The 24,185-nt window shown below is 45.2% G+C and overlaps 1 protein-coding gene across 1 annotated transcript in view; it reads right to left on the bottom strand.

Moving 5' to 3' along the window:
- CDHR2 (cadherin related family member 2) overlaps window positions 1-22,722 on the bottom strand; it is a 28,589-nt gene extending 5,867 nt beyond the window's left edge. The window contains exons 1-23 of the mRNA XM_066612942.1: window positions 22,677-22,722; window positions 19,472-19,540; window positions 18,421-18,560; window positions 17,902-17,955; window positions 17,559-17,648; window positions 15,325-15,414; window positions 14,976-15,101; window positions 12,760-12,903; window positions 11,921-11,996; window positions 10,328-10,434; window positions 10,010-10,237; window positions 9,541-9,696; window positions 8,428-8,595; window positions 8,116-8,177; window positions 7,743-7,986; window positions 6,149-6,388; window positions 5,292-5,361; window positions 3,290-3,898; window positions 2,523-2,594; window positions 1,667-1,716; window positions 1,348-1,499; window positions 621-723; window positions 434-522 (exon numbers count right to left, since the gene is read on the bottom strand). Coding sequence (XP_066469039.1) covers window positions 434-522; window positions 621-723; window positions 1,348-1,499; window positions 1,667-1,716; window positions 2,523-2,594; window positions 3,290-3,898; window positions 5,292-5,361; window positions 6,149-6,388; window positions 7,743-7,986; window positions 8,116-8,177; window positions 8,428-8,595; window positions 9,541-9,696; window positions 10,010-10,237; window positions 10,328-10,434; window positions 11,921-11,996; window positions 12,760-12,903; window positions 14,976-15,101; window positions 15,325-15,414; window positions 17,559-17,648; window positions 17,902-17,955; window positions 18,421-18,560; window positions 19,472-19,540; window positions 22,677-22,722 — 3,185 coding nt within the window. The remainder of the gene's footprint in view (window positions 1-433; window positions 523-620; window positions 724-1,347; window positions 1,500-1,666; window positions 1,717-2,522; window positions 2,595-3,289; window positions 3,899-5,291; window positions 5,362-6,148; window positions 6,389-7,742; window positions 7,987-8,115; window positions 8,178-8,427; window positions 8,596-9,540; window positions 9,697-10,009; window positions 10,238-10,327; window positions 10,435-11,920; window positions 11,997-12,759; window positions 12,904-14,975; window positions 15,102-15,324; window positions 15,415-17,558; window positions 17,649-17,901; window positions 17,956-18,420; window positions 18,561-19,471; window positions 19,541-22,676) is intronic.
- Window positions 22,723-24,185: the final 1,463 nt, after the last annotated feature.

Raw genomic sequence — 24,185 nt, 5'->3', positions numbered from 1 at the left:
TTCACAGAACTCTGTAGAATTTCACTGAATTGTGAATTTATTCTGAAATAACAACAGTCCGTGGAGTCTGGCAGAAACTATGCATGCTATTGACAAAAGCCTTGCTATGTAATGACTAGACACTTGAGCCACAGCCTTTTGGCTTATTAGAATTCCACATATATTTCATGCACATTACAAAAAAAAAAAAAAAAAAAAAAGTTCAGTTCTCCACAATGATGAGAACTTGATTTTTCACACAAAGCAAAATTCTTAAGAAACCAATTGCTGGACCAGACTTCAAACTCTAAATGTGAAAGACACAAAACCACCCCCTACCACGCCCCATTCAGTTCCTGCTGCAGTATGGGCTCTCCAGGCCCTTTGTCACTTGCCCTGTACCAGTGCATCTCCCTGGATCAACCCACTGAACTTGAGGAAAAGAATGCCATACGCTTTGATTTTATCTGTGTTGGCCTGCACTTCCTGCAGGGAGGTATCAAACTGCAACTTGACACGATAGCTCTGGTCCACAGTGAAGATCTAGAGAAGGAGAGACATGACCATTCTCAGAAGTAAGTCATGATGAATGTTTGCACTGGGAAAGGAAGGAAGCTGGTTAGCCAAGAAAGCACTCTTACATCCAGTGAGGTTAAAGAATTCAGCTGAGGAATCCCATGGTCTTTGGCTTCCACTGTCACCTGGTACTGGCCCTTCAATGAACTGTCAAGGTTACTCGCAACTCTGCAAGGACAGAAGTATTAGCAACAGAGGTACTGATGTACTCCAGACTTTAAACCAACACAGGAACAGACTTGCCCCTGCCCTCTTTGCAGTGTTCTTGCTTAAGTGACCAGACTACCCTGCTCTGAGCTTAAGGGTTGGGTCATAAAGAAACTCAATAAACACATACTGAATTACACACAGTGTTAGGAGTGTCAATTTCCCGGATGGGAAAGTTAGAGATTGCTCAAGTGGGGCTCCAAACACAGAGGTCCCCTAAGCCTCTTTGATCTCCAGGATCAGCAGCTCCACTTCTAAGTAGATTGGGTTTCTAAAATTCTAACTTCAATCAGGTGATAGGAAGGAAAGTTATTGTTTGGGGGGGGGGCATAGCTTTCTCTTATTGCTACTGTCCATTCTGGGAATCAGCAGCCTCTTACTAGTGAGGATGCTAGCATAAAATCATTGGTCACCCTTAGGTGTCATCAGAATTGCCCCCAAGGCTAAATGATGGGGAAAGTGTGTTGCCTTCCTATGGTCTTCCATTCCTTTGAGACTGCCTATTCCCTGCATTCTCCCTGCTCAGTTAATGACTCCCAGTGTGTCTTTCATAAATTTTCCAGACAAGAAAACCCCATCAATTACTGGATGCTCCCAGTGTAGATGTCCTTCTCTGCAGTTGTCACCACTTTGAAAAGATTTTCAAGGACCAGTTGGACGCCGTTCTCCTGGATGAAAACTACCCTGGAGATGGCAAATGTGATCTCGCTGTTCACACCTGAATCAGCATCTCGAGCCTAGAAGGAGGAGGAAAACACTAATGTTGGTGTTTCTTTGAAATGCTCCTTCCCTTGCCACATAACTTGTGATAACTAGGGTCCAGTTCCACAGCAGGCAGGAGCTGTGTACCCAAGTGGATAGCCACACACACAAGCACGTAAATTCCACAACTGGCTCTCCTTACCTTGACAACAGCCACCTGAAAGTCCACGAGAGAAACCTCTGGGATGATCACTGCAAGAAAACACCAGGCACAGAGCAGAGAAGGTGTGTCAAGGAGCAGGGCATGCTGGGCTCTCTAAGTCCCATTTCTGATTGCAGGTTTCAAATAGGAAATTGCTGTCGACACATCCCAAGCACATGCCCAAGGATAATGACTGGCTCAATGAGAGCATTTCTGTAGCTCAACTAAAAAATGTGAGATGTAAAGCTAACTGGCTGCTCCTCCTCAAACTGCTGGGAAGATCTGCTGGTTGTCATTAACTGAGGGAAGGAAGAGCTTTCTGAGAACTGCCATCAGTTATGGATAGAGGTGAGATTTTTCAATCATAACAAAATAAAAATGCATAACACCACTTCCTGCACTTTTAATTTTTGTAAAAAATAAAATAAAACTATTATTTGGTTTTTATTTATTATTTAATGGGGGTGCATGGGCAATGACTGTGTCTGCGCCTGCTGACACTATACCACCTATATCACCTACCTAATACACTTTTAAAGCAATTCTAATTGTAATTTATAAAAATGCGCCCTTGGAATAAAACCATATAATGCTTTCTGCACTTCTCATTTTTGTCAAAAAATGAAATCTCAGAAAAAATAATAATTACACCTCTAGTTATTAGTCATTAAGGACACATGGCATGGACAGGGCTGAGAAGCTCCCCACCCCGCCCCCCGCCATTGAACCAAAGGAGAATCTCCATCAGCACAAGGCAGAGCAATCTGACAGGCACCACTACCTGCACCCATCCATTAGGGGGCAGTGATTGTCCATCCTGACTACTGTGACTTTCTTATACATATTTCTCTCTCACCAAAGGTTTCCGTGATAGGAAGGAACTCTGGTGGGTTGTCATTCACATCAATGATTCTGATCCTTAGGGTCTCTGGGGGAAAAAAAAAAAAAGAGGAAGATGCAGTCACAAGTTTAGGTGGCTCAGCACACCCTCTCTGTGCCCCCCCCAGACACAGCCCTCCCCTGCGCTACCCCTTCCAACAAGTAGGACAATACTGCAGCTCCTGTCAAGATTTGTGCTTTAATAAAAAGCACAAACACACAGCTTCCCAAAACAGGTGATGAAGGTTAGATCAGCAGCAGATGGTGGGGTGGTGGTGAGAGGGTGGTGGGTTTGGAGTGCCCTTTACCCCAAGTCTGCTGCTGCTTTTCTCCAGCCTGCCACAGATGTGAGCTGCACTGATCCGCTTTCCACCGCTAAAAGCAGGCAGAAAGCAAATCATCCACCTCTTTGGTGTGCTCTTCGCATGATTTCCTCAAACACAGAGGGATGGGACCTGGGGCCATGGAAACGAAGGAGTTCCTTCATTTATGCAATCCCTTGAAATCCTGCACTTCTGGGTGTGTGTAAACTACATGAGGAGCACAGTAAAGGGCTTTTTATGTTTGGTAGAGCAGAGGTGGTAGCAGCTGACCCAAGTTGACACTGGATGGTGTTCCGGGTCACACTGGCCCTGCCTAAAAGAAGAGAGAGTGTAGGAGAGATGAAGTGGAAAGGAAGGAGGTTGTAACGCTCAGGGCTCAGGACGTAACGTGTAAGCAAAGTTGTTCGTTTAGTTTCTTTACCGTTTCTACTGTAGGGGTCTCCCACCTCAGTGAACTCATCCTTAACACGCAGTATGAGTTGCACTAGGTCACAGGCCTCATAGTCTATCTCTGAACTATTCACAAAAAGGGAGCCATTGGGCTCTAGCCGGAACCAATTCTGGCACACTTGGCCTGCACTGCCCGAGTTCTTGAAGCATGCGACGGCCAACTCCTGAAACACCAGAGAGTGGTTGGTGTCCAAGTCACTGGCCTGCAGTGTTTCAACTAACTCATGCTCAGTGATGTTCTCCAAGACCTCAATATCACCAGGTGGAGATGGCACAATGGTTGGGGACTCATCGTTGACGTCCAGCACATTCACCCTCACAAGGGCAGTGGCATTGCCCACAGTCTCCCCAAAATTCTCAGCCTGCACAGTCAGATTGAAGAACTTCTGCTGTAACCGGTCATAGTCAAGAGCAATGTCAGGGTCGAGCCTCAGGGTCCCCTGGTACCAGCCAGGCCCCAGTCTTTTGGAGTTGATCAGGAAGTTGTTGGAGCCAACACCGCTTTGGATACGGAATGAGATACGGTAGTTGATCTCTGTCTGGTCAGCATCTGTGGCCTCCACGTTGCCCACAAAGATTCCTGGGGAGAGAAAAGTTAATTAGAACAACTACTGTATCTTGTCATACTACCACCCAGGTCTTAACCAATCAGAGCCACCCCTACACTTCTGATGGTCATGAAAAGCAGTAACAAACCCCAAACTGAAAGAGTCACATGCTTCCTGTTTCTGACCTTGCCACTCTTTCCCACTCCCATTTCCAGTAAGCCTTATCATACTCTGAGGCATATGCTACTTTAACTGCACTGATTGCTTCTTATTCCTGGATTTAATTGAAGGTGCCAATCACTATCTAATAAGCCATAAAGACAGTCAATTTAGGGTGCAATCCTAACCCCTTTCCAGCACTGACATAAGGGTAATGCAGCTCTGAGGTAAGGGAACAAAAATTCCCTTACTTTGAGGAGGCCTCCGTGAGTGACACCCAACTGCAGGATGCAGCACATGTCCCATTGGCACCGCTATGCCAGTGCTGGAAAGGACTGACATAAGGGGTTAGGATTGCACCCTTAGTGCTGTAGTTAGAATGTTGGCCTAGGAATGGGAAAGCCCAGATTCAAATCCCAACTCACCCTGGAAGCTTCCTGGGTAACCCTGGACCAGTCACTCTCCCTCAGCCAAATCTACTTCACATGGTTGTTATGAGGATTAAATGGGTGGGGGAGAACCTTGTACACCATACTGAGCTCCTTGGAGAAAGGGCAGGATAAGAACATGTAATGACAGAGTGTAGGTTCAACATATCTGAGGAATTACCTTTCCCTATATTAATCTCCTTACTCCTTATGATCTCTGAGCTCAGGCAATTTTTATGCCTCTAATCTCCATTTGAAACTACTTGGAGAGAAAGAGTTGAGCTTTCCTCCCCCAAGCATCAGTCCTGAAACCCCCCCCCCCCAACAGCAGGAAATTATGTTGGGGGATCCAAACACAGAACTCCAATGTAACATGTAGCTTGGCCAATCTATGTGGGCAGGTATGGGGGCAAGTTCTTTATGGGCATGGCCCTTTTATTAGGGAACATTCTCTTCTACCAAGGAGATTGGCTTGGAGAGGTCTGCTTTCTTTTAGAGGCAGCTTTTCCAGAAAGTTTTGTGATCCCCTCAAATTATCTGGAGTATACAATGCAGTTTTTGTTTTTAGCTGTTACATCCTTGCTTCTTGCATGAACTGACTGAGCACATGAACATGCTACAGTTGATTCCTGTCTTCTGAATGTTGCCAACCGCTTTGATTTATGACAAAAACACAATACAGATCCTGAACAAGCTAAAGCACTCATACAGTGGCCAGGACCTTAGCACCATGCTACACACTTACACTTACACACACACACACACATACACACACACACACACAGACATAGCCTTGGTTCCCACAGAACCCAAATTTAGGATATGTGACAAACCATACCTGGCTGGCCCTCTAGAACTGAGAAGTCATAAAATGAGTGATTGAATTTGGGTGCGTTGTCATTTATGTCCTAAGGAGAGAAGAAGAACTGGTAATGGGACAATTCCATTCCTATGTCCAGGCGCTAAATAGCACGAGACACAGAAGTCTCTGCAGAGCCACAGAAAGGCTGCTTTAGTGGGGTGAGGTGGCATCTTCCACATCAGCCAGTCCCAGAATCAATCTACAGCTCCTTCTGCTCCCGCTCTTTGGAAGGAAGAACAGGGAATTCTGGACGACACTGCCAAGCACCAAAGACCAGAAGATACAGAGCAACCAGGGGCTGCTTCCATGAGGTGACAACTTTTGCATATTTAACATCAGCCAGCCCCTGAGTCCATGATAGTCTAGGTGCACATGGACACCTCCACCTAAATATTGTGCATATTGCACATTTTCAGCATGAACAGGCTTACAATCTGAATAATGCATAATTGTAAACTGCCTTGGGAGCCTGATCAGGCTGAAAAGTAGGATGCAAATATAAAACAGAAACGGATTCAGGTTGCGATGGCAGAGCTACAAGCATATTTTGAGAGAACAATCTGCCACAAAATGAGTGTGTCTATCTATGGATGAAGGGGTGTCCCACCATCATCAGACAAGCCTACCTGAGCAGTACTAAGGGCCCAATCCTATCCGGTTTTCCAGTGCTGGTGCAGCTGTGCCAATGCACTGTATCCTGCAGTTGAGGGGCAATCACGGAGGCTTCCTCAAGGTAAGGGAATGTTTGCTCCCTTACATTGGGGTTGCAGTGTGACTGCATCAGCCCTGGAAAGTTAGATTGGACCCCAAGATCCCCAACTGTGCCTGATTACCTCCACAGTGATGGTGACATTGACAGAGGTATTCAGCTGGGGGATGCCCAAGTCATGCACCAGTACTGTCACCACCACTTTGCCTTGGAGCTCCACAGGGATGGCTTCTCTGTCCAGGGGCCCCTTGCTGGTCAGCTCGCCTGTGTTTGGGTTAATGGTGAAGTTGTTGCTGAAGATACCAGGCATAATTTCAAATTGCAAGCGGCTGTTATTGGTCTCAGGATCATCCTGGTCGATTGCCTAGGAAAACAGTTGAAGGAGTTGTTAGCTGACATGGGGAGGAACATAATCCTACTGGCTTCAGTCAGACAGAAGTGATTAGGGACTAGTAGGTTGGGATCATCAGGGTAGATTTGCCAATATTTGCATTATCCCATATGACTGCATTATGCCTCTACTAGTTCTGCAGCAGGTTTAGGTAGCCTGTTTTAGATAGTCACAACACCGTTCCAGACTACCACACACAAAATGTGGCTCTCTCTTAGCCATACATATAATATATGCACAATGGTCTCACAGAGAGAGACACAAATGTGTCTCTCCTTGTCATATACTCGCCCCCTCATCTTTCTTCTGCACACATGCTATACACACATGCACATCTATGTGGATATTATTCATTATTTGGGCTCACATTCTAAAAGGCCTCACATTCTAAAAAGAAATGCAGAAGAGACACCAGCAACAGTGACTGGGACAGATGCCATGCGGGAGCAGAGGGACAGTTGCTCTCAATCTGCTAAATATTAGAGGACACCAGTTTAGAAGGTGCCTCTGCAGAGTTAGCAGTTACAGTTGTTCCCAATGTATTTTCACTTACGTACCCCTTGGCAGCACATTTCTATAAATTGCACCCCTTATATTAGCCCTGCAAGGCATTCTAATGCCAGCCCCGCAAGGCATTCTAATACAGACCTGCCTTTTTACGCCATAATTCAATGCTTTTTCAGGCACCCCTAAAGATCCTGGCAAGTACCCCTGGGGGAACATGTACCCCAGGTTGGGAATCACTGAGTTTGGCTGCAATCCTAACCACACTTTCCTGAGAGTAAGCCCCACTGAACAAAATAGGACTTACTTCTGAGTAGACCTGGTCAGGATTGTGCCCTTAGAATGTCCCTTCATTCACAGAGATACAGGAAACAACCACAGAACAAGCACAGTAGATATTGCAAGAGGATATCTAGTGATTTCTAGCTCTGTTCCTGTAAAAGGAGCGTACCACGTCTGCCACAGCTATACTTTTGTCATACTCTGCACTTGCACAGATGTCATATGGAAGTGTGGAATAAGGACAAATGTGTGATTAGTATTTAGCATGCTACAACTGCAAAACCATACCATCCAACACTAGAGGTGACCCGGTAGGATTTTAGACAGCAACTGGCCAAACACCTTCCCACATCTTGTAGGAAGGAGTTTCTAAAATCCCAGGGATAAGGTTTGTAAGTACATGTGTTATCTATCACAACACATGATAGATACTTGCCCTATCAGTAAACTATGCCTAATTACTTCTTGAAAGTGCTCCGAAGACTAGTTTGAGGAATACTCCAATATGCAGGCCCAAAGGAAGATGACATTTTGGCCTTACCTGGATCTGGATGTGGACAATGTCCTTGCCCTCAGTGACGAAGAGATTGTAGGAGCCTATCACAACTGGTGCATTGTTGTTGATATCAACCACTGTGATCTCCAGCTGCGTGGAACCACTCAAGCCACCACCATCCTTTGCCTGCAGGGTGGCATAATAGATAGGACGAACTCCCCAATCCAGCTGACTGCCGTTCACCACCAGGATTTCACCAGTTGTTGTGTTCACTGTAAAAATGGACCTGCTGCATGACAGACAGACACACCCTTTAGGCTTGATGAACAGCAATGCCCTCCAACTGCAAAAGAGGGCCTACTCCACAGCCCTCTCCCAACTCTTCCCCATTGTTGCTATGGCAATCACATGTACATACATGCTCTGAGGCAGCAACTCATAAGTGATCTCTCCAAATATTCCACTGTCTGGATCAGTGGCCTGCAAAAAGCAGAAGGAATCAATGTATTATTATTTATTATTAATAATTATTCACTTATTTTAAAAATCTCTAAAGTTGACTATGGATAGTTGGCTTCTATGCTGGAGTCCATGATGTGTGGTCTACCATCCATTCATAAGGCATTTGGCCATATCAGAGAGTGCAGATCTTTCTGATTGAATCTTCTGTGACCCATGAAGATCTCCCCCTCTGCTAACTGAGTCCAAAGTAGCACTGGGGTTCTCTTACTGTGATGCCAGAAGAGACTATGGTACCAGGTGGGCACTTCTCCAGAACATAAAGCTTGTATTCACTCTGGTTGAACTCAGGCCTGTGGTCATTGATGTCAAGAAGATGGATGGTAACTGTGGCACACGAGCAGCAATCCGTTGTCCTCCCAGTGTCATTTGCTACAATCTGCCAGAATGAGAAGGAACCAAGTAAAACTCACCCCATCCCTGTTCATGACTATATCCTCATTAGAGTGTGACTCCCTTAAGGATGAAGACCACTCACTTCATGCCATCCCTCTTCCCATCCAGGGAGGTGATGGGGCAGGGCCAACCAACCAGATGATTGTCTTCTGGGCTGCAAATAATGCCTTTCTGGGTATAAGAGGAAGTTGTGAGCCCACATTGGAAGTCAGTTAGCTACAAAAGAACTGCTAATATTTAGCAAGAACATCAGTGGCTTCGTTACATTGCCCCGGGTACCATGCCTTGAGGGTGCGCCTTAGAAGCCTCTGAAAGGCACTTCCAGTTTATGCTGACAACCAGAAGTGCCTTTCAGAAGCCTCTAAGACACTGAAAGTACCCATAGCTGATGGGGATGCCTGGGCTCTCAAGAGGGTGTTCCATAGTACTAGCTATACATAGTCTGACAACTGCAGTTTCAGCATAGACAGGAGAATGAAGTCCTTGGGCAGGCATATTATGTCTGATCATATTTATTTAAAAATTATATACAACTTTTTGACAAAAAGTTTGCAAAGTAATAATAAAAAATAAAATAAAAATAAAATAAAATAAAAATAAAAAAAATGAAAAGACGCTTCCCTATTCCAGATTATTTACAATTTTTAAAAAGATGCATTAGAGACACCAGCAAACAGCCACTGGAAAAGAAGCTATGCTGGAATGAGAAACACAACATTTAAAAGGTGCCTCTTGGCCCAGTTTGCAGGGGTATTCCCTTCTTCAGTCTCCTATACTGAGCTTGCCTGGTAGGAGATTTCAGCTGTGTATAGTGAAAGGGTATTAAACTGCCTCTTGACAATTGACTCTATATCTCAGTTCTTGGTGGCAAGACAAGAAAGTTGCCAGCAGAGAACCACTGGAGAGGATGGGCCTCTTTTTCTCTCACCGTCACAGTCATCATGGGTGTCTCTTCATAGTCCACAAGATTTGAATCTCTCACCAGCACCTCCACAGTGCCTGTGTTCACAATCTGCTGAGGTGACACTGAGAATGCAGATGCATCCTGACCCTGCAGGTACAGCTGAAAGGTGCCATTGGAACCCTGTTCCAGAAAAAAATCAAGGAAACTCTGAACCACATGTGCCTACCACACATTTGAAGAATTCCAGTTAGCCCGGATTCAGCGGTACGTTTGAAAGGGTGGCAATAACAGTGAATAGAGAGAGCTATGCAGCAATATTATCACCTATTTTTCACCTCTAGGGATCCAGAGCTTGCCAAAAATCATGGCCAACATTTGAAGTATTGACTCATTTTGAATGGGGCAGTAACCCAGTGCCCCAAACATGGAACAGACCACAACCTTTCTTCCAAACCTACAGTTTTCTGTTAAGAATAAGTCCTGATATACACACCTTGTCAGGATCATGGGCCACAATGTAGAGGCCAGCCACAGGAGTTCTAGCAGAAGCATGCTCCTCTATCACACCAGAAAAGTTGCTCTCTGGAGGGTCTGTGAAGTTGCAGGCAGGGTTGCACCAATAGAACTGAGGTGTGTGGTCATTGATATCAGTGACCTGGATGGTCACAGTGGTGCTCACCTGTGCCACCTGGTGGTATACATTCAGATTTTTTTCTCGGGCCTGTGGGTGGAAGCAAGAGAGACAAAGGGAGGCCTCAAGCAGTAGTGAGAACAGAAACTTCTCCCTCGCCAAAGCTGCTCTGCAACTCACCACAACTTGGAGCTGCACCTGTTCACCTGGAACACCCTCTCGGTCCAGATCGCCACTCACAGTGATGATCCCGGTGGTATTGTCAATTGTAAACAAACTAGTGGCAGCTAGTGGAAAGAAAGGAGGGATAAACACACAATCACAGCAGCTGGCAAGGGATTATCAGGAGCTTTCCCTTTGGACTTCAGGAACTGGAGGGTTGAGCTCTTCTACAACAACAGTCCTCCCACTCGGCCACCCCAGCAGTGATCATTCAGTGCCTCTATCCTTTTCTTCCTCAAGGCTTGAGGTGAGGGAAGAAGAGGTTGCCAAGTTCTGCTGCTTAGCACAGTATAGGGCAGGCATGTCAAACTCATTTCATACAGAGGGCTGAAATTCATGAGGGCCGGAAGTGACATCATTAAGGAGGAAATGACATCATTAAGAACATGATGGTCAGAAATAAGCACTTTGTTCTCACACAGAAACTCATTAGCTGCAAATGACAGAAAAGAAAATGTGCAAATCTTGTTCTTTGCCTTATTCTTATGTTGAAAATAGTTTCAAGATAAGAGAGAGCCCAATTATCAAGCTGAGAGAACCCGATTATAACAGGGGCCAAATAAATTGCTTCTAGGGTCCACGTTTGGACCATGGGCCTTATGTTTGACACCCCTGCTATAGGGCTTTGTGCACTAACCACTATGTGCTGCAGTGACGTAGCTAAGGCATCAGGCACCCAGGGCCACAAAATTTTTTAACACCCCCACATACACAATATACCCACACATTGGGTACTTTGAGGGGATGTCTTAGAGGCCTCTGAAAGGCACTTCCAGATTTCAGCATAAACTGGAAGTGCCTTTTGGAGGCCTCTAAGGCACACCCTCAAGGCATGGTACCCAGAGTAATGTATCTCCAACCCCCCTTAACTATGCCACTGATGTACTACTCCCTTTAGTCAGCTTATCTTCTCCCAGTGCTTTTCGTGATACAGGCACAACTTTTAGATCACCTACCCACTCTGATGATGCTGTCAGTCTCAGTGAGGAGAGCATGCGTGACCCACTGGGGTAGACAGAGGACCCACATGAAGCACAGTCCTAATCCCAGTCCTCACATCCAGCCCAAGACCTCTTGATGCCTGAGGCAGTGAGCAAATGCTGACACACACCCCCTAACTATTGATGCGCCAGCCTCTGTTCTTCCTACTCCCAAGACTGGAAAAGGAAGAAGGGGATGGAGTAAAAGTGGAACTGTGGAGAAAGGAAAAGTGGTGGGCTACAGCATGGCACTCTAGCCCACCAATCTCCTCTCTGTCAGTGCCCTCTGTCTTTTCCAATCTAGGGAATGGAAGACCAGTGAATGTGAGTGGATGGTTGAAGGTACCACCTACCAGTTTGCTGCATAAGGCAGCTGCCTCAGTTGAGCTCATGAATGGACTGGCTCTGCCAGCCTCTCAGTGCCTTTACCTTTCCCTTCCTTCTAATGTCCTATCAAGTCAACAACTGCCCCAGAACCTATACACTATCCACACTCACTAGGCCAGAGGGAATCCTGACCCTTAGGCTGGGATGTCATCTCATGCCCTTCCCCCACCCTTCCATTTCTCACTGGCAATGCTGTAGTAGATGACATCATCCACGGCCTTGTCACCGTCCATGGCGAACACCTTCACCACTGTCGTACCCTGAAATGAAGAAGTCTCCGTGAGGGCAGGTCATACTGTGTAACAACCCACCCACCCCCACTCCCAGTAAACAGGGAGTGAACATGGCTCCTTCTCAAGTGGCCAGCTTTTCAACCAGCCCTTGCAACTGTGCATTTAACAATGGCTCAATACGCAGTGAAACTTTTCACCACGTAGAGTTCAAAGTTACCACTTGCTAATTTCTGCACATCCAACTGCTATTCAGAGCACAACTAAAAGGGCTGTTTCAGGCTGGCAACTCTGTCTTCACCTTGTACACATGGCAACAGAAAACTCATTCTATATGAACAGAAATGAGATATTTAACTTCATCTTTGTGCCAACCTGTCCCAAACCTTAAAAGAGAGCGTAACGCAGTACTGTATAAACATACAGTATTCTAAGTAATTACAATAACAGTGAAAGCTCAGCTCATAGAGGTGTGAGCCAGTGAACATGCAATATCTGCCCTCAGACAATAGGAGCCCAGTATTTGTAGCAGGTTCACAGAGGTAGGACAGACCCCAACAAAATGAGACTCAACAATTTGGGTAACATCACATTCCTTTCTTGCTCACCCTGGCCAGGGTGCAAAGTAGGCTTGCTAGCCAACAGACATTTATAATGCACAGGCACACAACAACCAACATATATTACGCAGACACCAGCAAAGGTAACAATGTTGCAACTTTTCCATATCAAAGACAGTAAGAAGTTGCAGAATTCAGGCACATGAAGGTTTGAACTAAAAGATGCTCCTTACCAGGGGGCAGTGCTCTGATACTGAACCTATATATGGTTCTCCCAGGAACTGGGGGTCCAAGTCAGCCACATCAATCACTGTCACCGAAAGAAAAGCTGTGTTGTTCTGATAGACCTGGACACCATTCAGCAATCCTCCACCATCCTATAAGGGGACAATGATAACTCAAGCTTGTCACTCCCCTCTCCCTATATCTCCCTATAAAAATTCCTTTCCCATAAAAACATTCATTGCTTCCTCCCTGGAAAGCATTAAAGATATCATCTCTGCCTGGTAGGCAATTGTGTTTTGCTTTGTTATATATGTAATTTTTCCAAAATAAAAATAGCAGCATGTATCTTCAAAAGTGAAAAACCAAGTGTTAGAAAAGGTAGACAGTGATGAAGGTAGAGTTACTTCCAGTGTAAATTACATTCTGCACTGCTTGAATGGGGCATTTCCACACTGGGAACTCCTAACACTGTGCAGTGTTTGGTTTTCTGCTTTCAGTGAGATTCAGAGTTGAAAAGGACTTTCTAGACTTTGGAAGCACAGCACCCCTCCTGTGAGTACATCCTTCTATGCTTCATCCACATTAGTGAGCATGACACAGCTGGTAGTCAGTCCTTCTTTTCTGATCCCTTTCCTTGACCCAATGGGTTTATTTGTCCCCTGAAGCCAGTCTCTACAGGAGGTGTAGAGAGGTAGCGTGGTTGAGAATGACATGTGTCAATTTTCTTTTCTTCTGCTCCACCGGAAGTCTTATTTTAATTAAATATTTCCTGAATTTGCTTTCCAGACAATTCCCTTGTTGGTATTTCAATTGTAATTTCCTCAGGTTCTTTCTCTCTTTTATTTTTAACTGACAATTTCATTACATGGAAATAGCAGTTTTTTGTTTTGTTTTGTTTTTAAGATGATGCATTCACGTACATTTAAAAAATAATTAAGAACAACAGCATGGGGCCCAAATGACACTCAGAGGAAGCAGGAATGTCACGCAAAAAACATACATAAATAGGGAAGAGAAAAGGCGTGGCATTAGGGCTCAGTCTCTTAAAATGACACTGCCCAGGTCAAAACTGCACCTCTCCCAAAACAAATGGATGCAGGGTCAGTTCTTCAGTAAGTCCTGGTGAGACTGGTGGTTCACCGGGGCATGCTGGGGGAAGCAGCAGACTTGCCGTGTGGGCTGCTGCTGATCTCAGCCAGGAAAATGAGAGGGGGGAAGAACTCCTGCTTGCTTTCTCCAGACCCTTGCCTGCACACTGCCTTTTGAAAAGGCAGCCTGAGTGTCAGGCTAGGGTGGAGCTGGAGCTGCCGCTGCCTCTTCTGTCAAAACCACTGAAGCAAGTGAACACTGTGGCCACCAAAGCCAGCCTCAGATGCCTCTGGTAAAGTATTGGGGGGGGGGGGAGGAAGAGGGGGAAGGGAGGAAACTGGAAGGCAGATGCAGCATACTATACTTTGGGTGTGAGACTCAAATAGCCTGAGCCTGGATGGATAAGTAGCTTGATGGCCACCTATGCTTGAGAAGATAGATGCAAATAAATTAAAGGCATGGAAAATATAGATGGTCAATGGAACTGATGACAACATCATGAGATACCCTCATTACGAGTGACATTAGGGCAGCCAGGTTGGGTAATGGCTGGGCACTGGCTCAGGGCCCATGCCCATCAGAAGCCCCACCTGACCAGTCCAGACCAAGTTGTGATCTCTCTGTACATGTGGCTGTGGTAGCACACTATGCACCACCAGGGGGAGAGCAGAGGACTACATAGGGGCCCAGTGCAAGGTGGTGCCAGCACTGGACATATGCTCCATATAAATGAACAAAGTGTGACAATCCCAGACTAACATCCCATCTGGAAACATCCTTAGCTGACAAATTGATGCTGCTGGGGGGAGATAACTGTACACAACTGTCCTGCCCTGTCTGAAATGGGCTATGTCAGAAGGCCAGATGCAAGGGAGGGCACCAGGATGAGGTCTCTTGTTATCTGGTGTGCTCCCTGGGGCATTTGGTGGGCTGCTGTGAGATACAGGAAGCTGGACTAGATGGGCCTATGGCCTGATCCAGTGGGGCTGTTCTTATGTTCTTATGCCCATGGCAGCTTCCTGCCCCTTCCTTTTCTCTCTCTCAAATGCTCCACAGAGGACAGGATTTTACATTCTCTTCTCTCTTCCTCCCTTCACATGTTCGCCTTCCCTGCTTTCCACTGGCACAGTCTCACCTTGGCTAGGATCTTGATCCGGTAGAAAGTGCTCTTGTTATTGTAGCTGAGTGAGCCATTCAAAAACACAGTGCCATTGTACATAATGTAGAAGAGGTAATGATTCTGGGCATCATTGGGGAGGACCTATAGAGAGGGCACAAGTGAAAAACACAAGGGGTGGGAGAACAAATGCATTTATCTGGAACTATATTAAAATCTTCCCAAGAATGTGACAAAAGTCCTGGGGATGTTGGTTGTAAATTAGAAGAATAGTCAGAACCCCAACACAAGCCCTCAGTGCTCTCCCTGGTGATAAATACACCATCTGGTGCTCTTTGAACCTTTCTCTTTAGACTGCAACACTTACTTCTTCAATTGAATAGTACACACGTCCAGAACTTCCACTATCTGCATCTTTAGCCAAGACTGTATAGATTGGGAAGTCAACCGCTGTATTCTAAAACACAGAGAATGAGTTTGGATGATGTTAGTTGGAAAATGTTTGGAGGATGAATGACAGGAACTACTTGCCTCTACGGCTGAAGAGGCGTTTGGGCCTCTTCAGCCTAGAAAAGAGATGCCTGAGGGGGGACATGATTGAGACATACAAAATTATGCAGGGGATGGACAGAGTGGATAGGGCGATGCTCTTTACACTCTCACATAATACCAGAACCAGGGGACATCCACTAAAATTGAGTGTTGGGCGGGTTAGGACAGACAAAAGAAAATATTTCTTTACTCAGCGTGTGGTCGGTCTGTGGAACTCCTTGCCACAGGATGTGGTGCTGGCGTCTAGCCTAGATGCCTTTAAAAGGGGATTGAACAAGTTTCTGGAGGAAAAATCCATTATGGGGTACAAGCCATGATGTGTATGCGCAACCTCCTGATTTTAGAAATGGGTTATGTCAGAATGCCAGATGCAAGGGAGGGCACCAGGATGAGGTCTCTTGTTATCTGGTGTGCTCCCTGGGGCATTTGGTGGGCCGCTGTGAGATACAGGAAGCTGGACTAGATGGGCCTATGGCCTGATCCAGTGGGGCTGTTCTTATGTTCTTATGTTGCCCAAGAAACTGATACCAGAATTAAGCAATTTCTAAACCAGAGAGGGCCCTCAGTTGTATTTTGCACAAAGTTGGATGATATAGTACTGTGTTTTGCACCCTGTGTTTTGCACAAAGTTGGACAATATAGCACTGTCAGTCACACAGTCTCCTAGTAGAAGGCTCTATTTTTAGAAGACCCCACACTGGGACAATCTGCTCATGACCCAAAACAGGATCAAGCAAAGATACTGATTAGAGCAAACACTTCTTTAAATTTTGCTCTGGATACACTCTGGATTCCTACAGGTGAGTTTGCTGGTATTTCTGCCTGGAAATGGTCATGCTAAAGCAGTAGTTCCTGAGGAATGCAGATTCCTTCATTCATTCCTCAATACTCAAGGCAATGCCATGGGAGTGCTATGATTGTAAACATGCATTTGAAACCAAACAAACTAGAAGGGATGTTGATTGTGAGAGCTGGTTCCCCATGTGGCACAGAGTGCACACATTTACAAAAAGCCACCTTGTGGACTTTTACTATTACTAAAATTAGTCTTAAGCCTCAGATAAGGCAGGTTTCTTAATTATAGCATCATTGTGGTATCCCCATTGCTCCAGTGGCTGATTTCCCCAAACCGTTAATCCTACATTACATTGTACAAATGTGTAATATGTGTACAGTGTACATAGACAGTTGATTTGTAAAGAAAGGAGTGGCATCACAAATGGGGTCTCGTAGGGCATGTGCCCATAACATGAACCCACATAGGGACATATCTTCACCCCCTCCCCACAGTTACAAAAGCCCAGAACAGTCTCTTATGAAAATATAGCATTGCACAATAACTTGGTTTTTTCCTATGGCTATATGCAAGTTGCATATAGAATTAAGAAAATATAGAGTCACTACAGGGTTATATTTTCTAGGCTGCCACAAGTCACATGACAATTGACAGGACTTGCTTTTGGGGTCCCCTGAAACAACACAAGGGGTCACAGAAGCAAGCCTTGTTGGTCAGTGGTATGGAATGGCACAAAAAGAAAATGTGGGTGCACATCAGGAGCAAGTCCTGGCAGCAGCAGCTCTTGGGATGGAGAACCAAGTCCCCTTGGAATCTAGGAGGGAGAGGAACTCCCTGCCCCAGATGGATACCTGGAATGACTAGCCCAAAAATCTTGGGGGCCAGGAGAAAAATCCTAGGGGGAGAGAAAGGCCATTCAGGTGAGAAGCTGTGTCATGGGCAAACTGGCTTTCTGTGCAAGCATAGGGGACCCAATTAATGAAGTGCCCCAGGGCCCCACAAAACTGTCACCAACCCTGTTGCACACATACAGTTATTCAAACATTATATGAAAAACCTAGATAGCAGTATGCACAATGTGAACTAATATACTGTATAGTCATTCACACAAAAACTTTTATGCATATACATAAACTTGTACACATTCATAAAGCAATGTGTGAAAAGTCTTATGAAGTTGTGGAGTGGACTCAGTGTCACAAGTGAAGCAGTCTGTAGTGTAACCCGTGACAAGACATGAAGTGCACAGGTACCTCAAGGACATCTGTAAAATAGGGTTCATTTTCAAATATTGGCTTATTGTCATTCCGGTCTTCTACAACGATGGTGAGTTTTTTTGTCACCTGTGAAAGGAAAGATGGACAGCAATGTAAGAGTTTAGATGGAGGGGCTTCTCCATGACTTCTATGACTGGAAGTCTTAGATCTTAACAGTTGGCAGACCATCCCCACTCACAGCAAGGTGCAGCTGCTCTCAAGAGCCAGGAAATGGCTGCCCCCTACCTATCTGCTCAACAGGCAGGCTCTCCTGATCTGTCTCTGCTCCACATCAAACAGGAAGGTCATTTTTCCCCGCAACATGCTCCCACACTCTTACCTCAACATTGTCTTTGTCTTTCACACCAGCTTCAACTTGAATAGTTTGTGTTTTCTGAAAGGAAACATGGAGAAGAAACAGATTCATAAAGAGACACACAGATACTTTCAATTGCCTAATAAGGAGACCCTTCCCATATGTCAGTTTAGTCAGGAATGTCTCTTTTTTGTGTAGGTCATAAAAGGGCCAGGAATTCCCAGAACAACCTGGGGAGGTCAAATGGGTATCTGCTGATGCTCCCCAACCCATTCTGTGCCCTTCTGCTATTTCAGCCATGCCAAAACTCCTCAGCCTCAGCACACTACAACACTGTGAACCTCTCATCATCTTGAAAGATAAATGATCTTCCATTCACCTGCCTCACACATATAATTCCATGTCACCCAGTGACAACAAACCCATTGCATCCTGTTAAATTGATCAGTTTAAGCCAACAGCCTTCTTCCAGAGGAAGCCCAAGGCTTGTCCCTGTCAATCCTGGCCCTCTACTGCTAAGTCAATTCTCTTGGTCATCCTTACCTCACGGTCCAGTGTTTGTTTCAATGTCACATTGCCAGAAGAACTGCTAACAGAAAAGTAGTAGGCTTCTCCACCATATAAGTTATAGGTCAAGGTGTCCCCATCATCATCCACTGCAACCAATTGAAACAGCCAGGTTCCTGCAGTGAGAAATGAGAGCAGAAGAGGGGATGGGTAGGAATGTTCTATGTGAAAAGCCTTTCAAAGGAGAACTGCTCTGGGACCATTTCCAGCCACCTTAATCCCCCATTTTCCATCCTGACCCACTCTTTGGCCTGGGCAGTGGCATAGCTAACAGAGTGCAGGGGGTAGTAGTTGCACAGGGCATTAAGCTTTAAGGGGGCAACAAGCTGAGCTTGACACTAGTGACCAAAATTGAGAAGATCTTGGTAAGTATGAATAATACCATCATGTTATATATCATTGGAAAGGTAATTTAATGCAGAGTGTAATGAAACAAACTGCACTGGAATATCTGTTTTCTATCAAAGGTTATGGCCAATTAACCAGAAAATGAAAACACAACTCTCTTGTGGAACAAAAAGTGGATTTGCTTAACTCCAAACTGACCTATGAGACTGATTGTTCTGAGTGCCAATGAGATATGTTATTATGATACAGCATGGAACCAATAACTTTTATTTATTTACTTAATTAAATTTGACTTTATCATGCGGGGGGGGGGGGCTATAAAATATTCTTTGACCCTGGGTAGCAGAAAAATGCCTTAGCTATGCCACTGACTGAGGGGAGGCAGCAAAGCTGAGAAGGTGGGTTCCTCCCAATTTTCACTTTTTAAAAAACCTGGATGTGATGTCACTTCTGGTAGTGACATCACTTCTGGAGCAACGTTTTGAGCTTGGCACACAATCATTAGCTACACCATTGGGCCTGGGTATGAATTTCAAAGAGAACATGCATTGATCTGATGCAATCTTCTCATTCTTGCCAATGAGAAAAAATCCAAGTGCTTTTCCCAGCACCATTTGCACAAGCAGAGTATTTGCCTTCCTTTCTTGTATTATGAGTCAGCACTTTACTCTTCACTCACCTATCGGTGTATCCTCTGGCACGTAGAAGACGCTGTCCATGTTAAATCGTGGTGCCGTGTTCCCAGATGCTGCAGGAGAAACATTAGGCTATGGTTCATTTTTCTCCATCGAGTCGGAGAAAGTTCCCCCCAGTGCTGTGTTTTTTAAAACCTGTCCCCATGATGGGGCGCCATCCCAACTTCTGTAGAATATTTCCAGCTATAGTTGATGACTTTTCATACATTGCAGAGCTGCTGATGGCTGGAGTTTTGCAGTAAGATGAATGCAAGAAAAGATTTCCTGTAAGGGAGTGTTCCTAGCCCTGGAATTCCAATCCTGGCTAGCACTGCTTTGTAAAATTGCTGGGAATAAGTCCAAGTCTGAAAATTACAACTCCTTTGAATCATGTCCTTTACTATCATGGAAGAGTAGAAGGCCCAGAGGCCATTCTCAGGGCTAGCCCAAGCCCTCTTGATGCCTGAGGTGGCATGCAAAATGCCGCCCCCCCTCCCCTTACCCAACGATGTGCCAGCTCCTCTCACTGTTGTAGCTCAGCAATATCTCCCCCTCCACATGTCCTCTTCCTTTTCCAATCCAGGGAACAGAAGGGAGGAAACAGCAGAGGCAAGCAGAGATGGATAGAGTTGGGTACCCACTACCAAACTGCAGTCTTCAATTGGCCTCATGGATGGACAATCCTGGACTTTTACAACCCTATCCTGTGCATATTTACACAGATGTAAGGAGAGCACAGGACTGTGGACTTAAACTTCCAGGGTAATAATTTGAATCAGTGTCTAACAGTGCTCAGTGTGCACTGTACTGTTGGCAACCTTCAGTCTCGAAAGACTATGGTATCGCGCTCTGAAAGGTGGTTCTGGAACAGCGTCTAGTGTGGCTGAAAAGGCCGATTCGGGAGTGACAATCCCTTCCACAGTGGGAGCAAGTGCAGTCTGTCCCTGGTCTGTCTCCCTGGCTATGGGCCTTCCTTCTTTGCCTCAGACTGTTGGCCAAGTGTCTCTTCAAACTGGGAAAGGCCATGTTGCACAGCCTGCCTCCAAGCGGGCCGCTCAGAGGCCAGGGTTTCCCACCTGTTGAGGTCCACTCCTAAGGCCTTCAGATCCCTCTAGTGCTCAGTGTAAATCACCGTATATACTTGCTTATAGGGCAAGAAATTTCTGCCAATAAATCAAGCTTAGATCATCACCTTGCCTTATCTGCAAGGTCACTGGGGGTCAAGAGAGCTCTTAATCTCCAGGGCAACCTCTCCAGGGCAAAGCTGCAGCCAAAGTTAACCTTCTATTCTCCTCCTGAGAAAAAATGTAAGCCAGAGCTGAAGGCTTCCATTGAAATCAAGCAAGCCTCTTTAGCAGACCCTTCTACAGCCTCCTTTCATTTTGCAAATGCTTGGGAGAGGTCTGTTTTTTTAAAACACCAGGATGTAATCCTTGTTTCCATCTGAATCAGAATCCCAGGCTACAATTCAATGCACTTAAGAATAGCACCCATGGAAAGCAATAGGTCTACATCTGAATAAATAGGGTTGCAACTATGTGCAGCTGCACTTGCTCACAGTCATTCCTTGTTACTTGTCTCTCTGCTGTAAATTGAACTGCACACTCCCAGTTATGTGTTATAAATTGTATGTTATATGTAGAGCGTCTGGCTTAACGTACTGTATTGGAACCGAGGAAGATCTGGCGAGGAGGTAGAATGTGGTGTCTGCATTGGCCCCTTTAAGAGTTAAGGCCTGGGCTTTCAGCAAAGGGTGTGCTGCACAGCTGCAGCCACTAGAGGCAGTGAGGTCCCTAAGGATATAAGGAGCACCTGAAGCAGGAAGTGGGTAGGAGAAGGAGGCAAGCTTGAGGAAGGACAGACTGGATTAATGGACTGAGGAATTGATTTCTAATGGACGTCTGGAACTGCTGATGGACTGATGTGTGAGTGGACTTTGAAAGCTGCTGGAGCAGAAACTACTGGAGACACTAAGACTGGTGTTTGGCTGCTGTGCCCAAGACCTGCTGAGGACCAAGGGGCTGCTGTAGTGGTGGGAGGCTGCTGGCAGGAAGGAGGACCTCTGTAGGTTAAACAGGTAAGCTACTCTAGTGGTGGGGTCCAGCAGTACTGCAGGGCAGAACCAGGGTCATTTTTTGAGGAAAGAAGGGGAGCTAATTAGCTAAAAGTGGGTATAGTTCTCCAGGTGGAGCTTGGACTGGGAATCTGGCAGAACACATACCAGGCACCTTAAAGAAGGATTTGTTTAATGGTCTTCCTGCAGTGGTTCCCAACCTCTTTTCACTTGCATATTCCTTGGCAACCCATTTCCATAAAATATACCCCTCATATTTGCTAAATGTTTGTAATTAACATGAATAATTTAAGCCTTTATCTCCTCTATATGAAAACCCATACTTCATCTATTCATCACAGTATTTTCTCTTTTTATCTGTTTGAAGAACTGGAGACTCTGCCTTTGCACTCTTTTGTACCAGAAGTGTCCTGAGAAATTCTTGGTGATTGATCACTTTCCATATTATGTTTCAGCTTTTTTATTGTGCTGATTTTCAGTTACAGATTCATATATGAATTGATGACCAAAAAATAGCTATTGGTGGGGCTTTTACAGCCAACTAGCTATCTCCCTTCCTGCTGGCCCTGCAAAGTATTCTGGAGCACTACCTGCTGCCTTTGCCATTATTCAATTATTTTTCAAGTACCCCTAAAGGTCCTGTCAACAGCTCCTGGGGGTACATATACCCCAGGTTGGGAACCATTGTTCTGTTGGTATGTTGTTTACAGTGCACTTACTCTGATAATGTTTACAAAAAGGTTGTGAAAACCAAAGTTCAAAAAGTTAAAGAATAAAAATCTTTTACTATATTTTTTTAACAAATTAGAGACTGTACAGTTCTTAGGTAACAATTACTGGTAGGTTATTTTTACCTGAGGATCTGGCTTCAGGAAAAATCAGACAAAACTATAGTCAGACACCCCCTAAGTTTAGGCTGGGAGCGTATTCAATGAGGGTATGGATATGTTGGATTCAAGGGTCATAGAAAATTCCATGATTTTTTTGGCTCAAAACATGCCCTCAACTTAACTGTGAAATTGACTTATAGGTGAGTATCTTTGGTATTATTAGATGCGAGGCCTTTAGCATTTCCACATAGATGACAGGGAAGTCTTTGGAAAAAAATAGTTGGCCCTCACCATAGAAAATCTTACCTACTGCCAGGAACATGGCGAGAACTGCCCATGTGAGCCAAGCCATCCTGCTGGGGTAAAAGGACCTGGAATTGTAGCACAGGGAAGAGTCAGCTGCCTGCAGAGGTATACTTGCTCCCACTTTCTCAGTGAACATTTCTTCCTCATGACCTGTAGGGTCCCAACAGATTGTTGAGGTTGACATCTCTTGAGAAATGTGAAAAATGCTCATTGCAAACACATATTACCTGGAAAAAGCATGTCAGGGAAAATGGAAACCAGTTGAGAACTATACAAACTGGAGACTCACTCACCTATGACATTTTCTAGTCTTTTTTATAACTCTCACAGGGGTGGCATCAGGGATCAACTTCAGTACCAGTGGCAGCGCCCAATGCACCATCGAAGTACAGGCAGGGGGTACCATGGGGGGGGCCTCAGTGCGGGGCTCTGCTGCAGGGCACCCAGCAAATTCTGGCATTGACCTCTTAAATACCATAAGAGATTTGGTTCTACCAACACTGTTGACTACATGCTACATTTTCAGAGAAGGGAAATGCAAAGTTTCTATCTCTGTTATCATTTCATGTGATAAGTGGTAAGGTCTATTTATGCCTACCCCATGTTATCAGTTTCTCCTGTAGCATATTGCATAACACAACCAGGAAGAACAAATGACCAAAGTAGTGTGTCATACAAACAACAGGAAGGGCCTAAGAATAAACTAAGGTGGAGGTGGGGGATTGATGCAAAACAACAAAAGCCTAAATTCAAGTCTAGTAGGTTTCATTTTATTTAATAAATGGATTTCATGAAATCAAATTTTAACAGAATTGTCAAGAATTAGTACCAGGGCACTTTGACCCAAGCAGCAGAGGCTGGCAGCACAGTTGCTCCTTGATGAGTAACTGGGTAGACTGTCACCTGCAGGCTTCCTTCTCTCTCCATAAGTAAGAGGGCGAGAGCTTTGTTGATCACAGTGAACACCCAGCAAAGGGGCCTGCAGGACCTGGAAAGGATCAAGCCCTTTCCTTTCTGGATACTGCTATACTAGGGGCTAACACATACTGGAATCTTTCAAATTGAGCCTGGGGTCAAATCCTTTTACCAGACCTTGCAGCAATATTTAGTATTCACTGCCTCTACTGAGTAATGTGCCCCCATGTAGTTAGTACATCGTTCCTTAAGCCACACACTAGTTTTTGAGTAATATTACATTTGTCTCACCTGCAGGGAAACATCTTTCCTAGACAAGCAATAAATGTGGAGCTAAACAAAGGCATTGTTTTTCATTCTGTGTTCTGAAAAATGCAGCTTTGTAGGCACCAGTCAGAGGGGAGAACAGAAAATCACCTCACTGAGCCTGGACTCTGGCCTACACTGAAGCTGCCATGGAGGAAATACAAGGTCCTTTGATCGATAGGTAGTGCGTCATTTCCATACAGGGGTGGGAATGCTAACCTCTGGACCTTGTAGGAGTCTGGACTCGTACAGGAGTACCTGTATGGGTTGTGAAGCAGGAGAGATGCC

Source organism: Tiliqua scincoides, chromosome 2, assembly GCF_035046505.1.
Source record: "Tiliqua scincoides isolate rTilSci1 chromosome 2, rTilSci1.hap2, whole genome shotgun sequence".
NCBI lineage: Eukaryota > Metazoa > Chordata > Lepidosauria > Squamata > Scincidae > Tiliqua > Tiliqua scincoides.
Note: the sequence above shows the minus strand (reverse complement) of the source record. Positions and strands in the feature narration are given on the sequence as shown.